Source organism: Cygnus olor, chromosome 1, assembly GCF_009769625.2.
Source record: "Cygnus olor isolate bCygOlo1 chromosome 1, bCygOlo1.pri.v2, whole genome shotgun sequence".
Lineage (NCBI taxonomy): Eukaryota > Metazoa > Chordata > Aves > Anseriformes > Anatidae > Cygnus > Cygnus olor.
The window spans coordinates 145,980,314-146,002,534 of NC_049169.1; the positions used below are offsets into that span (position 1 = coordinate 145,980,314).

The 22,221-nt window shown below is 37.3% G+C and overlaps 1 protein-coding gene across 1 annotated transcript in view; it reads left to right on the top strand.

The window, feature by feature from the left end:
- Positions 1 to 22,221, top strand: part of TUBGCP3 (tubulin gamma complex associated protein 3) — a 55,514-nt gene that overhangs the window by 18,551 nt on the left and 14,742 nt on the right. Inside the window, 8 exon segments of the mRNA XM_040560902.1 lie at positions 1,447 to 1,619; positions 4,434 to 4,552; positions 8,063 to 8,188; positions 11,575 to 11,643; positions 15,849 to 15,981; positions 17,328 to 17,494; positions 19,233 to 19,343; positions 19,751 to 19,859. Of these exon segments, the coding sequence (XP_040416836.1) occupies positions 1,447 to 1,619; positions 4,434 to 4,552; positions 8,063 to 8,188; positions 11,575 to 11,643; positions 15,849 to 15,981; positions 17,328 to 17,494; positions 19,233 to 19,343; positions 19,751 to 19,859 (1,007 nt within the window).

Here is a 22,221-nt window from a genome sequence, read left to right on the forward strand (position 1 = left end):
GTGGATGTATTAGAGCGAGTCTAGAGGAGGGCCACAAAGGTGATCAGAGGCCTGGAGCACCTCTCCTGTGAGAACAGGCTGAGGGGGTTGGGGTTGTTCAGCCTGGAGAAGAGAAGGCTCCAGGGAAACCTTATCGCAGCCTCCCTGGGGCCTACAGGAAAGCTGGGGAGGGACTCTGTCAGGGAGTGTAGTGATAGGACAAGAGGGAATGGCTTTAAACTAAAACAGGGGAGATTTAGATGAGAAGTTAGTAGGAAATTCTTCACTTAGAGGGTGGTGAGGCACTGGCATAGGTTGCCCAGAGAAGCTGTGGCTGCCCCATCCCTGGAGGTGTTCAAGGCCAGGCTGGATGGGGCTTTGGGCAACCTGGTGTGGTGGGAGGAGTCCCTGCCCATGGCAGGAGTAAACTCCTCTGTATGTTCATGCCCTTTTCTTTCTTAATGTGCTTTCTTTTTGAGGTATAACAGCCTAAATTCAGTGTTGTGCTCTTGCTGAGGCATTACAAATGCTAAACACAACGCTGTTGCTCTGTCCTGCAGGCTGTGTTCTTCTCCTCAGTTACAATAATGTAAGTTTGATGCTGCTTGGCCATACCATGAATTATGGTGTGGTGAGTGAGAGGGCAAAGGAATTCCTCCACCTTTATACGTGAACGTTTGTGTTGTAGTCTTGTTTTATCTCTCACTACAACTGTGTTTTCACAGCTTTGTGGCATTCTTTCAGTGCCTTTTTTTTTTTTAATATTATTTTGAATAAGTGAACGTTTCCAAATGTTTACATTCAGGTAGGGGAAGATGGAGGATCTGTCAGGGGCAAAAGTCACTTGTAAATATTTTCAACTGTGTTTTCATCATCATGGTACAGAAATAATCAGGAAGTTAATTCCTGCTCTTAAAATTTTTGCTTTTAAAGCTGTTTTTGTGAGAAGAATGACAAGTTAGAAAGGGAGGGAAATTGAACTATCTAGATGCTCCCTCCTCCATCACATCTTCAGGCACTCGATACAAACTATCCTAAACAGAGTAGAAGGAAGGTGAACTTTTTTTTCTCTTCTTACCTTTAGTTCTGTCTTGCATGTAACTACAAATTCAAGTAGGAATTATTTTTTTTTATTTTGTGGTTTGAGATAGGAACAATTGTATTCACTTTTAATCCACTTCAGCATATCTATACAATTCAGTGAATTAAGTACCTCATTCTCTGATATGAGATAATATTTGTTTAAATTTGTTCTCCCCTTTCTTTGTTACGGGGGGGCGGGGGGTGGAAGTTAAGGTTTGTATGAAACAATAAACGGCTTGTATGTTCTGCACCTTTTTTAATGTTTCTTTTTTCAATAAACAAAGCCCTCAAGTTTAGGGCATCTTCCATAATTTGCATACCCCAAACCAGTTGATGGATATAGAGTCGAGGTTTTCAAGATGTTTCTTCCGTTTGTCCTTTTAGACAATCCTATCAAGCTCCAGGTGTTGGAGACTGCCTCCGTCAGCAATTAGGGTCGCGTCTTGCATGGACTCTAACGGCAAGCCAGCCTTCTTTACAAAGCGCTACCTCAAAAGGCTTTTCAAATACTGTCTCCCGTGGTGTGCCAAGGTCAAGGCGAGAAGGGGATACAAGTGGTAAGCAAAGATGTATTTGTAAAATTTATCTTTCTACAAAATTTAACTTTCTAGATGAATTGTTTTCTCTACAACCACCAATATTTTTAAATGTTTTTTGAAATAGTTTTATAGCATGTTGTATTGTTTGAGTTTTTCTAAAATGTATCCAATAGAAGGATAGAAATAAATATGCAAGACAGTAGTGTATTTGGCCACAGTTGCTTTAGTTGGTTGTTAATTTGTTTTTGCAATGTTTGGTTTGATGTGTTTTGGTTTACTTAAACAATTATGACTGTATTGCAGTGTTTGTCAGAATCAAGTGATTGTGGTTACACGTAGCAGTCACTCTTGTGATGATCAAAAGATGCTACTGCTTTTAGAAAGTCAGAACAACAATTCAATGAATAGAATGATGAAATACACTCATGTATTTGTGATTCAGTCTTTTAAAACTTGGAATTGTGCATTGGAATACAGAGCCTTCAAAACTATTTATTTTTTTTAGTTAGTAGATTGTTTATGGTAGTTTTATTTAGAGCAATTGCCATAGGTTACTGTCAATTAGAAAAATAGATAAATATTACTCATTTACTTCTTTAAGTAGCTGTAAACTTGAAACTGATGTCTGGAGGATGTATTCTGAATTTACGCAAGCGTAACTAAGGAGGAATTGTTTACCGGATCATCTCTGCAGCAACTGCTGTGGAAGTTTCAACCCACTCTGCCTTTACTATAAAAATGGGAGACTGTTCTGAGTAAGGGAGCTAATGGCAGATGTTATCATCCTCCATTGCTGCTACTGGCTGCTTTAAAAAAAAAAGATGAGGTGTTTTGTATTTTTAATAACTCTTCTATAATGATGCAGGGATACTTATAAGCTTAAAATACGCTCTATCTGTGAGCCCCAGCAGAACTTACCATGTATTTTAAACTCCATCTAGATTCTTTACTGGTTACAGTACACAATGCAAATAGAACAGAGTTGTACTGGCATGGCTCAGGGCAGCACTAGGCAACTAGAACCTAATTAACAATACTGTTGATGTGCAAGAGGATGGACAGACTTTTTCTCTCTTTCACATCTAGCCTTGCCTCTTATTTTTGCTGTACTAGTTGCTCTAAAGAGCAGTAGGTCTTGTTTTCATTGAGTTAGCCAGCCATGACTCCTAATCCCTATGTGGAATAGGTATAAGGACCAAGTTTTCTTACATGTAGGCACTTGCTGAAGTAGTAGAACTGTACTCAGAAGATGAAAGACTATTTTCAAGAAGATATATTTCTGTGAATAAAATTCTTCTAACTACAAGTGTTTTTTTTCTTTTAAAGTTTGTTGCTGTTAACTAGAGCTTTTTTATTACTGTACCTACACAGACAGTATAATCTGGAGCATTGCTGTACCATTTAGCAATTGAAGGAGAGTGCACTTAAATCTTCTACCGTCTCACTAAGAGTTCCTAAAAGGAACTAGCCACTCTTGTGTACATCTTAGACTTATGAAAGGAATCTGAATTTTAAAGAGCATCTTAAGGTGATGACTGCTTTTGCCAAAACAGGAATACAATTTATTTTTTTGTTGTTTTTATGCTGGGATCTGCCTGGGAGGCAGACTGATGAGAATAAGAGTGCTGTCAAATTTGGAAGAAGCATGTTGAAGCATCTCAATTTCTGGATTACTATCAACTGGAGAGTTGAAATCTCTACAGTCTTGGTGTCGTAAATGAAGTCACAAAAGTAGATGGTGCTATCTAGCCCAGAACATGTGGGAATAGTTGCAGGGACCTGCATGGCATCTTCTTCAATCTTTTATTTCCTTTAAATCAATCAGTATCCCAAGTCTCAAATGTAATCTAACATCTAACTAGTTACATGAGCAAGACAGTAGAATGTACCTAAACGGGGCCTACAGGAAAACTGGGGAGGGACTCTTTGTCAGGGAGTATAGTGATAGGACAAGGTGGAGTGGCTTTAAACTAAAAGAGGGTGGGTTTAGATTAGATATAGGGAAGAAAGTCTTCACTCAGAGGGTGGTGAGGCCCTGGCACAGGCTGCCCAGAGAAGCTGTGGCTGCCCCATCCCTGGAGGTGTTCAAGGCCAGGCTGGATGGGGCTTTGGGCGACCTGGTGTGGTGGGAGGTGTCCCTGCCCATGGCAGGGGCGTGGAGCTGGGTGGGCTTTGAGGTCCCTTCCAACCCAAAACATTCTGTGGTTCCGTGAATGCTGCAATAGCTTTACTAAATCAGAGGTTCAGAAATTGTATTTACTTTTTTCTCTTTGCCAGCTCTGTAGCTGTTATGCAGCTGGCAGCCTGATTTTGATTAATCTTTTTACACTGAACAGTGGTGTTCAGCATTGCATAACGCTTTTAAACAGGCAGTTCTCCGTTCTGAATTAACTCTGATGATCTCCCAGCTGAATGTAGAAGAGATTACTCTGTCAGTCCAAACTAAAAGCTTCAACTGTGTTGATGAAGAAAGGTGAAGTTACTGTGACGCTTGCCTCAGAACTTGCTCTGGTGATTGAATTAGAGAAGATAACAAGTTTAAGAACTCGCTGAAGTGTTTGTTAAAACGCAACGCGCGCCACGTCACACTAGCTGACCAGATCTGAGACAGTTCTAGGTATTGGTAGAGGCAGGCACGGGGAATTACTGGCTTTCCTGTCAGTTTGTTGTATTAAATGTCAGGAAAAAAAAATCTTTGCAGGTTATATGTACAGGTTTTCTGGTTTTATTTTTTTTTTTTTTTTTTTTGCTAGGCATCTACATAGTTTGTTGAATCTGTGATCCAACTTAATTGTCCCAACAAATCTAAATTCTGTTTTCTTTTCTTTCTAGGCTCTGTTGAAATAACTGAAGCAAACCTTGTAAGAGATGTTTTGTATGTCTTCCAGGGAATAGATGGCAAAAACATCAAAATGTGCAATTCTGAAAATTGCTATAAAGTAGAGGGAAAGGTACTGTATGGGGACTTGTATTTCATATGTCAGCAGAGTGGTGTGTAAGGCCAGAATAGCAACAAAAAATATGTAGATAAAAATACTAACTGAAGTCATTACTTGCTCTGCCCCCCGCCCCCCCCTTTTTTTTGAACAACAGGGTAGTTTCAATTACTGTTAAGCTATCTTCTTTCAGTCAAACACTTTGATGCCTTCAGCAGGATGAAGGAAAGTTACCATCAAACAAATGCAGGGGCAATATGAAATGGAATTGCCTTTTTTGGAGAATGAAGAGGGAAACCCAGATGGTTGAAGTTCACATGTACTTTTGCCTACTTTCTCTTTAACATTTGGAGGCAAAGATACGGAATTCTAGTATTTTGTATTGTGGCTGAAAGATTGAAAGGAACATGTCTGTTGCTGTTAGCGTATTGCTCAGTCCAAACTTTTGTGCATACACGTGCATAAAAATAGGCACACAAATGGATACCAGGTCTATTATTATACTAGGAAAGTCTAATTTCAGAGTTTAGAATTGAAGAATTTTAAAATGTTAAGTCAGTAAAATCAGGACATTGGAATTAGTTTTGATTGTTTTATCCTAGCTGCTCTGAATGAAGGAGCAAGACTGGAGAACAACTATAGCTATCACACTGAGGACTGCAAGTTCTTGTGTCTTTCTGTTTTAAAGAGCAACGTAAATGTGCTGATATGAATTTAAAGATAATTGTCTGGGTTGGGTCCCAGAAAGAAACCCGCATTTTACAAGTTGTCCAGAGGTAGTACCCAAGCTGACCTTTTCTAGCTACCAAGATAGACCCACAAGAATTAAGCCAGTACAAAGACTTCTAAGTTAAGGCTTAATTTGAGGATTTTGGTCATCATTTGCCTTCATCAGTGTATAAAAATGAATGTCAAGCAGATGCAGGTTTTTGACCACATTTTTATTGGATAAAAATCAGCAGCCTGAGTAATAGCATGTATGCTAGCCACTTGATACTACGGACTTGATTACAACTTACCAGAGATCAGATGAGGTCATGCAGCTGGTGCTACTTGCTTTAGTATCTTCTTGCTATTCAGTATTTAGAGGATACTGCATCACAATTCAGTTTCAGCTCACTAATTGCTTTTCATGTTCTTGTTCGATTGGGAAGACAGTGCTTCTGATTGCATTAAGAACTTTATACTATGACAATATGACTTAGTCCCAAAATAGCTGGGAGCTGCTTTGCGGTCAGTTCGTGTTCAAGAGCACAGTAGACTTATGATATCTGAACTGACTGCCTTTTTTTTTTCTCTGTAATAATAGCAAAAAGTGAAATATGTAATTGCTCCCCTCACAGCTTTATAATGACTTCTAGGGCTGCTTATGGGGGGGAAAGGGGAATGAAAACCTTATGTTTATTCAAGTCTTGTTAATAAATGGATTGCTAAGGATGTCATCTCCTACACCTGCAGATGCTGCAGAGTTTGTAATTCCTCAACACCTGCACTGTGTTAATTAAGTTCTGTATATAAATTAAATTATATATGGCAGAGGAAAGATAGGGTCATGGATTTTTCTAGAGGAATGTGGAGAAAATATAGTAAGTGCTATCACTAATTTTGCAATGGATTTTATTACTTCTCTGCATAAATTCCACATCAACTAGGCTGGTTTGAGGTGAAAAATTGTGTCACTTCAAACTCCTAACTATGCTAATACAGGGAGGTTGGTTATTAGGTACTTTGTGGTCAATAGCGCTGTTTCTTGAGAACTTAGTGTCTTTTGGGTTATTTTTGTGAAGTCAGTTGTCTTCCATCCTTCTTCTCTGTTGGCACTTGTACTGAGCTACAGTGAAGACTAGATTGACTGATGACCCGCAGCTGGAACTTTTACTGATGAACGAGGAGTAGCGTACCTACTTTAGTTGTGGTGACTGCATGTTAGGCAAAAAAAAAAAAAAAGTCAAAGCATATAGTTTTCCCACAGCCGCACAAGTTCGCGCACAGAAAAGGAACAGTCTTCTATTTTTTTTAAATATTACAGTCTATTTTTTTCCCCCAGAAAGTAACATACTTGCCAAGCTGTTGATTCTTGCTTGAACATTTTCTAATATCAACCTTCTTATTAGGTCTGCTGGTGACTTTCAGCACTGTATAAGCCAGCAGCTTCAGATTGTATCTAACAAATACAAATACAATAGCTCTAAGCCAATTTTGCTTGTTCCTCATTTGATTCTCGGGGATGTGTAATTATGCTTAATGCTTGCCAAGCACTCCTTAATGGTAGATTTCTAAATAGCTCTTATGTCATCACTTTGGTTATAACTGTGGACAGTGTTTTTATCTGTGTCAAATCATAATTTATCCTACAGAAACTGTTCAAGCAGTGAAAGCTGGTCTGTACAGTCAAACAAGAGGGCCAGGGGCAGAACTCTGGTCTCACGATGAAGTGCTGCTGCCTGGTTCAAGTCCACACTGCTGTGGCTATCCTGCGCTGTAGCTGATTTTTATCTTGGAGAATGTACTGCTAGGTAAAAGGCTAAATGAGTGAGCTAGATCTCTAGTTGGTTTGTTAGTGCACTTCCTTGCTTTTATTTGGACTGTTCCAGTAGCTCCCCAAGTCAAAATTGTCTGTAAAGATCAGATAGGCCCACGTGTTATGGGCAAAAGTCAATCTCTGCCTCTTGGCCTAATGGATAAGTCATATTCTTTGTTTTTATTTGTCAAACAAAATTTTGCAAACTCATTCACATGCGTTCTTGGGCAATGTGATGAAATGGGGTAGAGGCATATTCCTGGCAGGACCAAGAGAAGGAGCAGTGTCTTATGCGCTGGTAGTTTGAAGGAAGAAATGTGCTGTTTCAGGAGAAGAGAGTAATAGTTAAATAGGCTGCTGGGTACTAAGGCAGGCTTGCAGAGTTAACTGAGATACTTGGTAAAAGAAAAGGAGGAACAGTCTAGAAAAGCTCAGAGATGCTGGTGATTAAACAACTTGTAAAAGCTGTTACTGGTGCATCTGACTTAAACTTAGAATTCGGATTCTGTAAATTTTAGTTCCTGATGCCTAGTCTGGCATTGGGTCGCTTATGTTCTATTAAAGATTTGTTTTATGTGTGGTAGTAACTAATTATTTTATTTATTTTTTTTTACTGGCTTCAGTCATTGACACCTGTATCTGGAGACCTAATATTTTCAGCATATCAGGATAAGATGAAGTGTGATTCTGAATCACCTTTCTGTTACTGTCATAACTGCCTAATGTACAAAGAATGTGTGAATACTGTAACATTTAGATTCCCAAAAGGGAAACTCCTAAAGTTGCCAGTAATATATTTGTTGCTGATTTCTTTCCATGGCTTGTGTGTATAAACTTAATGTTAATTACAGGCTTGTCTGTTTTTTGGCACTATCTCTGCTGTAGAAGTTAATATGATGGTTTCCTGAATTGTCTTGTTTTATGAGAAAGAGAGACTTCTGTGGAAACTTCCGTGGTGTGATTTGACTTCAGCTTACAAGCTGTTGCTTCTGTTAATTTTGTAGGTGAGCTTGTCCAAATCTCTCAGAGATACTACAAGTAGACTCGCAGAGTTGGGATGGCTACATAATAAAATAAGAAAATACACAGACCAGAGGAGTTTGGATCGTGCGTTTGGACTTGTGGGTCAGGTAGGTCAGCTAAAGAAAACTGACTTTGCTACAATATTTTGGTCTTGTTTCCTTTAGAAACTGCTGAGTAAAATGCAGTACTGGAATGGTGGCTAAACTTTGGAGAACTTGTAGCTTGGATCATTCATCCTTTCATTTACACCTTTCATGGACTGCCACTGTTGGTATGGGTCTGAAGGCAAGGGAAAGGCATTTGCCCTTGATGGTCCTGAGAAGGGCTTGCTTCATTTATAGCAGGAAGGTCTCATGCATAGGTTCCTTTTTTTTGAATCTCACGTATTTGTTGAAGCGATAATGCATTTTTATAAACAAAAGCATTGGTTAAGTGGGATGGAGACATTTCTAAGCTAATTAATCACTACTTCAGTTGTTAAGGTGACCTCTGCAGGAGATGCTCTTGTCGTGTCAGCTAATGTTACGCTCATGTGTTAACACTGCGCTAACTCTACATGAAAATGCAAATACCCTGTTATCTGCTGCTCTTTCTTTTGAATACAGCATCAAAAGAATGTCAAATTTTGTTTTTATAGGTTTCATCATCATGATTTGTAGTCTACAGTAACTTCACAGCTGCTGTAATACCCAAAACCACATTTACTGCTAAGGCATTCCCGTTTCCTCTCACTTGCTTCCTCTGTAAAACTGGATATTATCCCTTCTGAGTCGACAGAAATGTTGTCCTTGCCTCTAGCCATAACATCCTACCTAACCTGCAAAGAAATTGAAGTGCTTCTCCCTTCAATCTAATTTTTCTTAAGAGGTCAGTAGAGACACTGTAGTGCTTCCTACTTTTCTAATGTTCTATTCTGTTCCCTTCTGTCTCTTATTCTAAGTAACCCTTTTAGTCACATATAAATTATTTTTCTAGTAATCCAATGCTAATTTCCATGGTTTATATAGTAGTGTTACTGTATATACGTTTTTCTTCACTCTCCACCGTCTATCTGGGTGAAGTTTCTTATTCTTTATCTAGTTACTTCCTGCTTATGCTTATTTTTACTGTCTCTGCCTTTTATCTTCAAGCTTACAGTAAGGAGAGAACTTTAATTCTTCAGTGAATTTAAATGTGCAGTATCTCAGTTATCATATATAGGTTTCAGATTCTGAGCAGAAGGCTGTGCAGCTAGTTAGCTGAATCTGCATAGCCCTGATGCTGTTAATTTTGCTTGAGGCAAGTATTTATTATACTTCTAGTGTGTAATTGTACGAATAAAATATTTCTACTCCTACTATCAGTATCTGGACAAAAAGAGTACGCGTTACTGCTCTTCATTGCTTTTATAGCTGACAGTTTCAGGTGCTGCACAGTGTGCATTAAGAATTTGTGCACAAGAATATATTGTGCATTCTGAAGATTATTTTGTTACTACTTTAAATGAGTGCTTGTCTAAGCACATGTTTAAACCATGTGTAGGATAAGATGTGGGCAGGATAAGATGATTGTTTTTTACCAGGCAAAATGTCAGGAACAGACAATTATTGAAGTAGAGAGACACCAATATACTGCACTTTGACATTTGCTGCTTAGTGTGGAAGTTTTACGTTGTCCTCAGAAACCAAAAATAATAATCAGCAATGAAATATAACTTGCTTTATATTTTGACATTTTACCCATTTAGAAAAAATATCCAGTTGAGGTAATGGGCATTTTAAACTTTTTCTCTTGAGCAAGCATTCTTTTTCTTTCCTGAGTCCTCTTTTGCTGTAGATGAAATCAGAATTCTAGGATAATGTCCAGTTTTCTTTGGCATTTTAGAAAACAAAAATCTGTAGTTCATAATGCAGGAATTGGCACTGAATGTAAATTTTAACTTCTAGAACTTCTCTGAAAAGTAGATGGACAGGTAGATCTTAAATCCTTTTGACCACTGAAGTCAGTGGTACTGTTCTCACTTTTTGTGTAGATGCATACATAGCATATTTGAACGTTTTCTTGGAGTCTCTACTCTGCCCTCTGTCTTGACAAATGCTACTCTAACAGGTTCAAAAATGTACTGAAGAAGCAAGTGAGAAGAAATGAAAAGTGCAGTCACACATGAGGGGATTTCTTTTTGCCCTTCAGTATCCTCTGGAATAAAGTGAATTTTGTATTGCTTTCTAAGTGATAAAGTTGAATTGAAGAAAGGAACTTTCTTTCTTCAATCAAGGATACGATGGCAAGATTAATTATTTTTTTTTCTAGGCTTTTTAGAATCTTATCAGGTAGGCGTCTTAGCAGGAAAGAAGATGTATTTTTTTATTGTGCTTGTAGTAGTGATTTCTTGCTTGTACATACTGTAATGAATAAATATTTTACTTCAAGCTCTTGGGTTTGCGTGAGGTTTTTCTTTTTCTCTTTTTTCTTTTTTTTCAAATTACTTAAAATGGGTGAGGGGAAGGGCCTGGGGAAACAATTTAAAAAAAAAAAAAGGTTGGGTGCTCTTGATGTTTTAAGCTTTCATGAAAATGGTACCTCTTTTCTGCTTGTAATCTGTTAAAATAGATGTCAAAATAATTATCTGAGAATTGTTTGAGAAATAAGTTCTGAAGAATTTATGCACACACAAGCACTCTTCAAACAAAGAAAAAAGTGTTTGAAGTCAAAAACTTTCAACTTTGTCCAGAATTAATGAGCTGTATTTTTACTCGATTTGAGAAAATGTTGCAGGATTTTTTTAGTCTATATGCTAAGTTAAGAACAAAACCAAAAAAAACAGGTCTCCCAAACTATAGAACACTATGCATTACTAAACAATTATTCTGTCATGAGTTATTTTTAAAAAAAATCTTTATATATTTAAGTAGCCCCAAGTACCCGTTCTATGGGTTTCTTAGGATATTCTTGGTATTACTCATTTCTTGCATGTCAAGTGAAAAGTACCCATTGCATGGCTGCCAATGTGTAAAAAGCCAAAAGGTTACTTGATCCAGCAGCACTTAGTGGGAGTATCCTTTTATGACCGTTGTGTTTTCTTGTTCATGTTATATAGTCTGTACTATGCATATAATGATAGCTGCCCGACTTACATTCCGTTTTTAGAGGCCTTTTTGAAATTGAAACTCTATTACTTTATTACATAATGTCTTTTACATAATTATTCAAAAAAAGTTCTTTGGGGTAATGTTTCGATTTGCACATCCCTATAGTAATTATGAATGTCTTTATTGAGATGATGACCGAGTCTCACGACAATGTGCATATATTCTTGGAAAAGGACTGCATCCCCAATGATAGCACTTATATGTTGGAGCATTTTCTAAGATTTGTGGTGAAATGTTATTTTTAGCTCAATTCCTTTTAGGACACTTCTAACTACTTTCACAGTATGATGATGGGATAAGAGCTGTTCTAGATGAAAGCAGAAAGATATTTCCTGATGATTTTTTTCTTTTTTTTTTTTCTACAGAGTTTTTGTGCAGCCTTACATCAGGAACTCAAAGAATATTATCGGCTTCTGTCTGTTTTGCATTCTCAGGTAAACTAGGAGGTTCTTATTAAACTTTATTATTCAAACAGTGTAAAGCACAGCAACTCATAAAAGGTGTACCTTTGGAAAGGGAAGAATGTGTAACAGTTGCTATTGACAGTGGATGCAGTTCTGTGTAACTTGTGCATTACTTACTCTTTGGATATATATATTTATCAATGAATATTTTTTCTTAGAAATTCACTGTTATACGATGTTCTACATAAGCAAGAAATATAATGTGTTTCTAAGTCTGTGTTCCCTTTTTGCTTCACTTTGTCAGTTTCATTGCGTGATATTTTTATCATTCAAATCCCAAACAGCATGAGGTGTTTGTGAAGGGTGAAAAACATTCTTTCTGTATTTCAAGCAATGCATAGTTCAGTAGCTAGGAACAAGGACAGTTTCAACTTTTTGTTTTGTCTGAGGCTGGTTGTACATTTTCCTTGTCCCTTCAGCTGATTGAGTAAAATGCTTCAGTGTTACATTATTTTTCTGTGCTGTATAGACCAACTCAGTGGTGATAATCTGCAGTTTGTCCACAAATTTGTATAGGTATGTGCATCTAGATGCTAGCTCTAAAATAAAAATCAGTTTTCTCTTTTTTTTTTTCTTTGATATGTGCTTGCTTTTTTTTTTTTATGAGACTTTCAAGGAATTCATTATTGCTAATTGAGAAAAAACTATTCTGAGAATTAACCCAACATTTAATTAAAATGCCATTTGAAAGAACAAAGTAAAAGAACCTATCACTTAAATCATAGGCTTTTGTATGCTTTTTCAAAGCATCTATTCATTTTTTACTCACTTGCAGTTCTTCAGCATTTCTAACTTTGGATTGCCTGTCATTTGTACTTAATGTTTTCTTCCTGGCTATGATCAGGTTAACCTTTTTGTAATTATTTCCTGCTCTGTCTGTAATGTGTTTGGTCTCTTGGCTTGCTGTAGCTTTGATTTATTCTAACTTTCAAAATGTTTTGACCATGAAAATGTTTCACTTGTTTAAAACACAGCTTTCAGACCTCTTTACCCTTCCTGCTCCACTAAACTGTTTGAAAGGAGAGAGGAGTCTGATGGGAGGAGATGTATGTATGTAAGGGAAAAAGGAAAGGAAGGTTCTACTGTCACTTACCTTCCAACTACATTTGCCTTTGTGCTAGGCTGACCACAGCAAGCAGCCAAGCACTCATTCCATTCTGCCTCTCACTCCTGTTTTTTGCAGGATGGAGAGAAAACGGAAGGCAAAAACACTTGTCAGTCAAGTTAATGATGGTTTGATAGGGAAAGCAAAAGCTGTGTGCACAAGCAAACCAAAGAAGAGGTTTCATTGGTATTTTCCAGTTACAGAAAGAAGTGCAAAGGGTTTTTGTTTTTCTCAAACATTCCAAATAAAATCTTTCACTGTATCTTCTAGATTCCCTTTAATTGTCTTATTTCATCATTATCTGTATTTTTAATAGCAAATTCCCTCTCAGCTCATACTTATTTTAGATCACTCACGCTACCTTGATGTTCTTCTGCATTGACTTTAATCTTGTCAAACTTTACTTTTCAGCAATGCCATGATGTAATGACAAGAGGTGTCATTTCCAGGATTCAGAAGGAGCTTGTTCTGTTTTTCTGTTTCTTTTGCTGTACCTTCCAAAGAGAACAGAACGTGCTACTTCTTTCTCTTTTATCCTTTTTCCCTATAGAATTGCAATTTTCCTGGAAGAATCTTTTTGGGAGATAACCTTTTAATCAAGTTGTCCCAGATATAATATTCATTCCATTATAAGGTAGTATATATAAGTATATAAGGTAGTGTTTTCAGGAATTAGAGGTAATAGTAGATTATGCAGTCTACACACTGGAGCTGTCATTTCATGTAGAGATGTGCACACCCAAGTGATCCTTTTCAAACATCTTCCCACTTATCTACCTGTGCCATTGACAGAAGAATTTGATATAGAAATAAATGGGCCGGGTTTTCTTGCTTACAGGAAGCTCCAAGTTTTCATTAAGTTGAATTCACTTACGGAAGCATTAGGCTAAATACCTAAGTTATATGATAATAACTCACCTGAACTAGATGACCTTTGTCCAAGGGTTCTGAAGGATTTCAGATGTGAAATTGCAGAAGAAGAGGAATTGCTTGAAGAGGAAAAGTCTCAGGAGGGCTGTGGCGAGACTTCCAGACTAATGGAGGACAAGCCAGATGCGAAGTTGTGGGATTTGATGAATGGCTATGGGAGGAAAGGTTGTACTCTGTGAAATGAGCAGGAAGTTGGTATAAAACAAGAGTGGCCATCTTGCAAAGTGTATTTCCCTATGGTGTTGTGGCAGAAGGCAGTATCCACGGATTGAAAAGAGGATTATACAAGTGCGTTGAAGGCAGCTCTGTAAACTGCCATTAAAAAGGGTGATCAAGGGTGCATCGTCTGACACCCAGAAGGCTACAGCTGGGGTGCAGGGCACCTAAGAGGAATGGAGTGTAGAGAGGGGTCAACTTTGCATGTTTTTGCACAGCATTTCTTTTTGGTATTATTGGAGATAAGCAATAGTCCATCTAGCCAGTGTTCTGACAGAGCATGGCATTTCTTGCATTCATAATCAATCGGACAGAAATTTTGAAGAAACAAGTCAGTGTTTTCAAGACTTCTGCCAGATTATCCCCGAGGTGAGCTTGATGACTTGTCTACTTTCTTTTAAAATGGAAAAATCTACTTTTTTGAAAGACACTGTCTTGCTAAATTTTTCACTTTGATTCCTTGACAAGATGGGGGATTGTGTCTTAGAATTGAGTGCATAATGCATTCCTGTATTCATGAGTCCATACAGCTTGTTAGATTAGGAGTTCAGTTAGCTGCAGTTCGGGCACAGTACATAACAAGAATCTCATCAAAGGGTTCTCTGTTATCTGTTTCTCTCTAACTTTATTTTACATCTTCAGAGCTTTCCCCCATACATTTTCTTCCCCTGAAAGAGTCTTCTTGTGTGTACTGTGTACTATTCCATAAGCTTTTCAGGTCTTTTCCTTGCAGACTGTTTTCAAATTATCAGCCCCTTTAAAAATGCACATTCATGATGAAGATGTTGCTTCATAATCTCTTTCCTAGTGACAAAGGGCAGTTCTTGCTTGCATCTGCCTTATATCATTGTCAAGTTCCAACTTTTTCCGAGATTAGTTGTTTTCTTTTCTTTTTTTTTTTAATAACATAGACCCATGTTATTAGCAGTTATATTATTTTGTTTTGCTAGACTAAATGGGTCTTGCTTTTTCTGATCATCTCTGCTTTTGTTCCGCTTGCATTTGACAGCATTCTCTGCATTTTGAGGCTGTGCATGTTCTTGAGCATAGCCAACCAGAAATCAAATGTGTGTAAATTCAACTGACGCATTTGACAAAATATGTGCTAGATTAGGAAGCAAAATCAGGAAGTTGAATGAGTTGGTTGTAGCATACAGGAAGAAATAAATCATTTTTTCCAAAGACTTTATCTGCTTGGACTGTTTTAGGGCTGCTTGCTTCTATATTCTTAGGTTGTGTTCCTGTCCCGCTTGCTCCATCTGTGCTTGTACGAGATGTACATCTGCGTCTCGGATGCAAGAATTTCATTTGTATTTTCCATGGTGTTGTGAGACTCATATGCGTGGTAGTCGCATCGTGACAGTTATTTCTCACCATAGATGTTTGTACTGATGGTAGCAATTCCTTAATCTCGCTATATAGCTAATTTAAGTTCTGATGGCTTTTCAAGAAAGACACGAAACGGAATTTGTACCATGTTGAACTAAAGTAAGTTGTCTGTGCAGTAATAAACACTGTACCTCCTATATCCTTCGTGTTTTCCTTCAGATGTTTTCCTTTACTCTTTTCTGAGTATCTCTTTGGCTAGTGTTTGCTGTCTTTCAGGATCTCTGTTCTCCTTTGCCCTTCTCTCCTTTCGTGACTAACACCTTGGTTTATTTAACTTTCTTGGTCTTTGCACTCTGTCTGTCCTATTACACTTCTGCTCATCTCTATCCTTTCAGCTGCACTTGATTCTCTGTTTCCACCTGTGTGGCTCTCAGGTTTTGGACCAATGATTTTTATAAAAGAACATATAATGGTGGGTATTTCAAGTGTATTAATAAGAGCTAATGTCAGAACAAAAAGTATGAAACACCATTTCATGCTTCAGTACTTGCCAGTTTTGTTCCTTGATATATCTATCTATTTCTAATTCGATCAGCTCCAATTGGAAGACGATCAGGGCGTGAATTTGGGACTTGAGAGCAGTTTAACACTTCGTCGTCTTCTAGTCTGGACGTATGATCCTAAAATAAGGTTAAAGACCCTTGCAGCACTTGTTGATCACTGCCAAGGTCTGTTTAATGTTCATTTGACATTTTGGGGGAAGTTATTTAACTTTTGAGTGGTTATGCATGCCAATTATAGATATCAGTAATGTTACTGATGTTAATGTTTTTGCACATTTTGAGTAGCTAATCCTCAGAAGTATCTCTTTTTCTCATTTTAAACAGAAAACCGATCAATTACAATGCTGTATATATGCGCTTAAACTTGTTTTTTTATTTTTAATTAGGGCATGCATAAGATATTCTTCAAATTCTGGGGACATGATTTTCACACTGTTTTCAGTTCAATTTTAGTTACCTTTCAGAGAATATTATACTGTGGTAAAACCCACTAGCACACTACAAAATGTCTGGCTCAGTCTTTTCACTGCCATGAGTATTCCTCTATGCATGTTGCCATATACAGGAGGGATTTGCAACTTTTCTGCAGGTTTATGTGAAACAACAAAACTTCACAAATCTGCAAATAGCATGTGGCTGTGTTAGCAGTCCACAAGCAAGACCTAAGGAATGGTGTTGGAGTTGAACAAAAGTTTGGCCACTAACCAACTTATAAGCTATGCTTCTTCCTGAGGGTACATCAGCTTGGCTGTCTTTGAAAATAAATGGAGATTACAGCCCTTTGGAAAGTACGTCTTAACTGAAAAAGTTTGTATCGCCTGTTCTACCTTGATTATTGGAATTGCTGACGATTTTGGGAGGAAAAAAAAAAAAGAAGGCTTCACTTTGAAGACATTCATGAAAACTTTGAATGCTATAACGTGTGCTGCAAGGAACTTCTAAGCTGTGTAGCATAACAGCAAAACAAGTTCTAGATCTATTTCTTTTTTCTTGGGGGGAGGAGATGGCTTCTTACCGTTTAATTAAAAGATGACCGGAGATACTGCCTAAAGGGGAGCTGTTGGGGAGACCTACTGAGAAGCAGAAAAGATGTGTTTGTTTATGATGCACACAGAACATCTGAGAAAGTCAAGACTGAAGGAAACAAATACTGAGGCTCATTTAATGCCCTTCTAATTGGCGTGATGGGGAAGAAAAGAAGCATAAAGTCCACCTTTGTGGATGATCTGACACTGTATATTTTGGATTCCTCCAAGCTGCCATTTACTGGACAGAATAATGTGTCAAAAAACTAGGCTTAATGCTTCAGTGAGATTAATGTTTCATGCTTTAAAAGCTAACCATTCCCTGTCAATGTTAAAAAAAATTTACTTTTGCTACATTTTAGAATCACTATTCAATAAGCCCTAGGTGACATCTGACTAGTTAAAATTGATGGCTGCTGAATTTAAGTGTAGTGTATATATTTTTCTTTCATACATTTTTTGTTTCTCTCTCCTATGATCTCACAGGGAGAAAAGGTGGTGAACTAGCTTCAGCAGTTCATGCCTATACTAAAACAGGAGATCCCTACATGAGGTCTCTGGTTCAGCACATTCTTGGCCTGGTATCCCATCCTGTACTGAATTTTCTTTATCGCTGGATTTATGATGGAGAGCTGGAGGATACATACCATGAGGTAATTCTTACATAAGAAATATTTCAACTCTTCATTTGGTTTATGGAAGAGTCTGTGGGAAGCTTAGAGGAGAACTCGAGAAATAGACTGTGATATAAACATATATTAATTACTCATATTATACAATAACAACATAAAATGTGACGCTTCTTCATGGATTCACTGTTTTTGTAGTGTCCAAACGTTGTGGAGATGCATTATGTTGTCTTTGATGAATCATATCCTGGGTCTGTTTAGTAGAGGCAGAATAATGGACTAAGGGTAGATGCTTGCTTCTGAGGAAAGTGTCATCTTTGTCGTCTTTCCTGCTTAGTGTAGCAATAGTAATGTATACAGAGTTCTTTAACTATTTAGAATGCTTATCTTGTATTCCGATAAAAACTTAATTTATTCTGAAGTAAGAGACTGAATATTCTGCTTTGACTACCTGTTGTTATCCCCAGCCTCATAAACAACTTTAGTTTGTCAAATGGGATAGAACAGGTTTATGGTTGCAGATTTTCTTTAGAAAATCTACTTGTATTTGTTGTAACTTCTATAACAGCGCCTTCTAGTAACACTCCTTTTCTTTTTAAAGAGTTTTTATGTCTTTTTAAGCTTTCCCAATTATTTTTCCCATCTCCAATCAGTACAGTCTTGTTAAACTGAGATTTTGTTTAGTTCCAAGAAGCCAAAGAATCATCTTCAAAATGAATTGACCACTTCTGAGAAGGATCTGTGTAACTTGACTTGGATGTGGAAAGTGGTGTCTGATTTCTGAAACTGTCCATCAAAATTCAAATGAGTACAAATATCACACATGGCTGATCTTTAAGTTCATCTTGAGCAGACTTGCATAAAATATCTATGAATCTTTATGTCCAAAAAAGTGTAAAAGTGTAGAAATGTAGACTTGTCTTTCCAGCTACCCCTCAGACTTGAGAGGTTGGGGGTTTTGGTTGTTTTTAAATCATTCATTAGCTTTCAACTCTTTGTCTGCTTAAAAATTTATATGCTTGCTCTGAGAGTGTTCTTAATACTGCAAATCACTGTTGGATGCGTGTATATTGAAAGCTACTATTTATCATAGATGATTTTCAAACAAAAACAATCGACCATTCTTGCTTGAAGTGGTATTTGGACGGGGTGAAAAAGTTCTCGTCCCAAAAATTGACGTCTTGTTTGACTGGATGAGGACAGAATTTTTCCACAACTCATTTTAATAAAACTAATTGTGTAGATTTAGTTTCTTACATATATGCAAGTATTTTCTTATGTAGAGCTGGGAGACCTTGGCATTTGATTCCTCACTTGCTGAAGGATTTCTTGTTATTTTCTGCAATTCTGCATCTCCTAAAATAGGAGAAAGTCCAAAGGAGGAATGAGTGAAAATAGAATGAATAAAATAAAAGCATATTGCAGTTATATTCTGACATTTTTCTCCTACTCTAATTGCCTGAAATATGCTGTGTGCTTCTGTATTTCCTAGTGGATGTTTTATGGATAGTACATCTTTCCTGAGGTAGTCAAGGTTTCATAATGTACAGAGGAGATTAAATTATATGAGTCCAATTTTCAACTTTTTTCTTCAGAGTTCGTATTGGTCAAGATCCAATCTGAATGCTAGTTTCCAGGAAAACTTTAGCTTTTCTAGTCAGAAGAAAAACTAAGAAATAATTTTTTCAGTTTTCGTAGTTCACAAATGGAAAACGGGGAAAGAGTTTACCTTCCTCTTTTAAATATTTATTTCAATCTGCAGTTTTTTGTGGCTTCAGATCCTACAGTTAAAACTGATAGATTATGGCATGACAAATACACTTTGAGGAAATCAATGATCCCTTCTTTTATTACAATGGAGCAATCAAAAAAGGTATGTATTCAAAAATTAATTTTCTGATAATTTGTTTGTCTATGCTGCTATTTAGGTTCTTATTAAGAAAATGGAGACCAAATTTAACAGTAAATATTCATCTTAAGAATAACAAAGTTAATAGAATTAATTTGCTGAGGAAGACTATAAGACTATTTTTTCCATTCTCTAACTAATAATCTTTATTTAAGGAGATCTTGAGAGGCGAAAATGTTTGTTTCAAAGCGTTTTGTGTTGGCAGTGGAGTTCTTGGTTGTCGTGGTTGGGATTGTAAAGCTAGGATTGAAGAACGGTGACAGAATACTCTGTTGTCCTGCTGGTCGTGGGTGGCTTTTTTATTAGCTTTTAATCTTATATGCAAGTCACTATTAAAATTAAAATATAAAAAAAAAATCTCTCATTTTCAGGTTCTCCTAATAGGAAAATCCATAAACTTCTTGCATCAAGTTTGTCATGATCAAACTCCATCCACAAAGATGATTGCTGTGGCAAAGTCTGCAGAATCTTCAAAAGGTGGTAGGGTATCAGTGTTGGTCAACTTCTTCCCTTTGAACTGAACTCTGTACAATATGTGGTTTAGACTATAAGCTGACATTTTGGATAGTGGGAAAGGAGTACAAAAGTCCCTCCCGTTTAAAAGATAGCTTTTTAATGGACACTTGCATTTTACGGAACACGTTTGAAGATGAGCATGTGTAATTTTCTTTTCTTAATAGATTTACTGGATGGTTGGTTGTTAATATACTGGGTTTCTGAATGAAACCAGGTGTGATCAACCTGCTTTCAAATGACTTCAGGTGGGTGGGTAGGATGAGAGCAGGGATGTTCTCAAGTGCCTCTGTGAGAATTTGGTAATTGAGACTTTTCGTCAAATACACATCATATGATTCCATAATAATACTGTGAATTAATTCTGTGATTAAAAAAAATAAAATCAAAAATCCATTAGTTGTAAATAAGAGAACGAGCGTAAAAGCAGTCAGGACAGAAGCCTTGCTGTAAATTCATTCTACCACTATAATATGCCAAAAGAAAATTGAGTATGTGGGAGGCTAGTAAAATTATTTTTGAAGTTTATTTAAAATTGAAGTGGCCAGTTATTGAACGTTAAACCAAATCAGTTTAATTTCAGAATTTCTTCAGGTTATTTCCTGTTACTTAGAAGAAATTTCAATTCTAATGCTTGAGAGTTTATATGCCATTTATAGTTAATCTTTGGCATATTCTTTACAGTCAAATTAGCATTGTTATGATGAAAGAGAGCAAATACCCATAGAAAGCACTCGTGTTAGATGTTTAAAAAATTAGCAAAGAAGGTAAGGTAATGCCTAGGATGCTGCTACATCAGGGAGAAGAAAGTTTCTTCTGGTGAAATGATATTTTACTTCTTTAACTTCCTTATAACTTATATACCGAGGAGAGCCTAATGGTTAAGATGTAGATGACTGTGATCGTTTCTGATGCTACTGAATAGTAGGTTCTAGAAGTGTAATGATGTCCTGCTAGTATATCCAGCTTTTGTTAAATGCATTAGCCAAATATTTTTCAATCTAGTTCTTTACTTAGTTTTCTAAGAACATCCTTCTTTGCAGTTTTTGACCTCTTGTATAATACTTTGTGTTATTCCTGTTCTCAAATACAACTTTATCACAGCTAACTTAAAACCTTGGCTTTGTGAGGTTCTTCTTTTTTCTTTCTTTTCTTTTTCTTTATGGCGATCCTTGGATTAGTTTTTATATTAACTCTTCAAACCACATTAATGTCTGTAAGAAGATTTCTGTGTTTTTTTGTTTTTTGTTTTTTTTTTTGTACCACGTGCAGTGGTTGCCTAGTCAACTAGCTGCTCTTAAATTGCAGAGAAGGGGTCAGGCTTAGGTGAACAAGGGCTGTAAATGCATTTGAAAAGTCATCTTGCCATCCACTCCTGAAAAAGGCAAAAACGTTATTGGAATAACACTACTTTCACCGCTTTACTCAGAGTTTATGGCCATGCTTTTCTGATTTTTTTTTTGTGTATGTTTCTCTTACATTGACTGAATGTGTTGATGTTGGAAATGCATCCTGTCCTCCTTGTTTGTGCCATCTGACAATAAACTGAGCATCTCTTCAGATAATTACTTATAATAAAATGACAGAAGGATAGAGTGCCAGACTGAATTTGAGTGCTATTTCTCACTTTAATTCAGAACATTTCATGGTTTTGGCTGTAATTTTAACTTGCTTTGGAATCTTAACTCGCAGAATCACAAAATCAGAATGATTGAGGTGGGAAAGGACCTCTGGAGGTCACCTGGTTCAACCTCTTGCTCAAGCAGGCCCACCCAGAGCAGACTGCCCAGGACTATGTCCAGGCAGCTTTTGAAGATTTCCAAGGAACGTGACTCCACAACCTATCTGGGCAACCTCAGTTACCTGCGCAGTAAAGAAGGGCTGCCTTGATAATCAAATGGCCCCTCTGTGTTTCAGTTTGTGTCTGTTGTCTCTTGTCCTTTCACTGGTCACCATTAAAAAGAGCCTGGCTCCATCATCTTTGCACCCTCCTGAAGGGGTGGGTGCAAAGACGTTGTTGAGGTGCACCCTGAGCCTTCTCTTCTGTAGGCTTAAAATTGCCACTGCTCTCAACCTAGGGGAGGTGCCCCAATCCCTTCATTGTTTTTGTGCCCCTTGGTTGGACTCTCTCCAATGTGACCATGTCTCCCTTGTAATGATGAGCCCAGAACTGGGCACACAGTACTTCCAGGTTTGGCTTCACCAGAGCTGAAGAGAGGGGAGGGATCACCTCCCTCCACCTGGTAGCAATACTTTGCCTAATGCACCCTAGGATACCATTAGCCTTTTTTGTGGTGCTTTGCTGGCTCGTGTTCAACTTGGTGTCCAC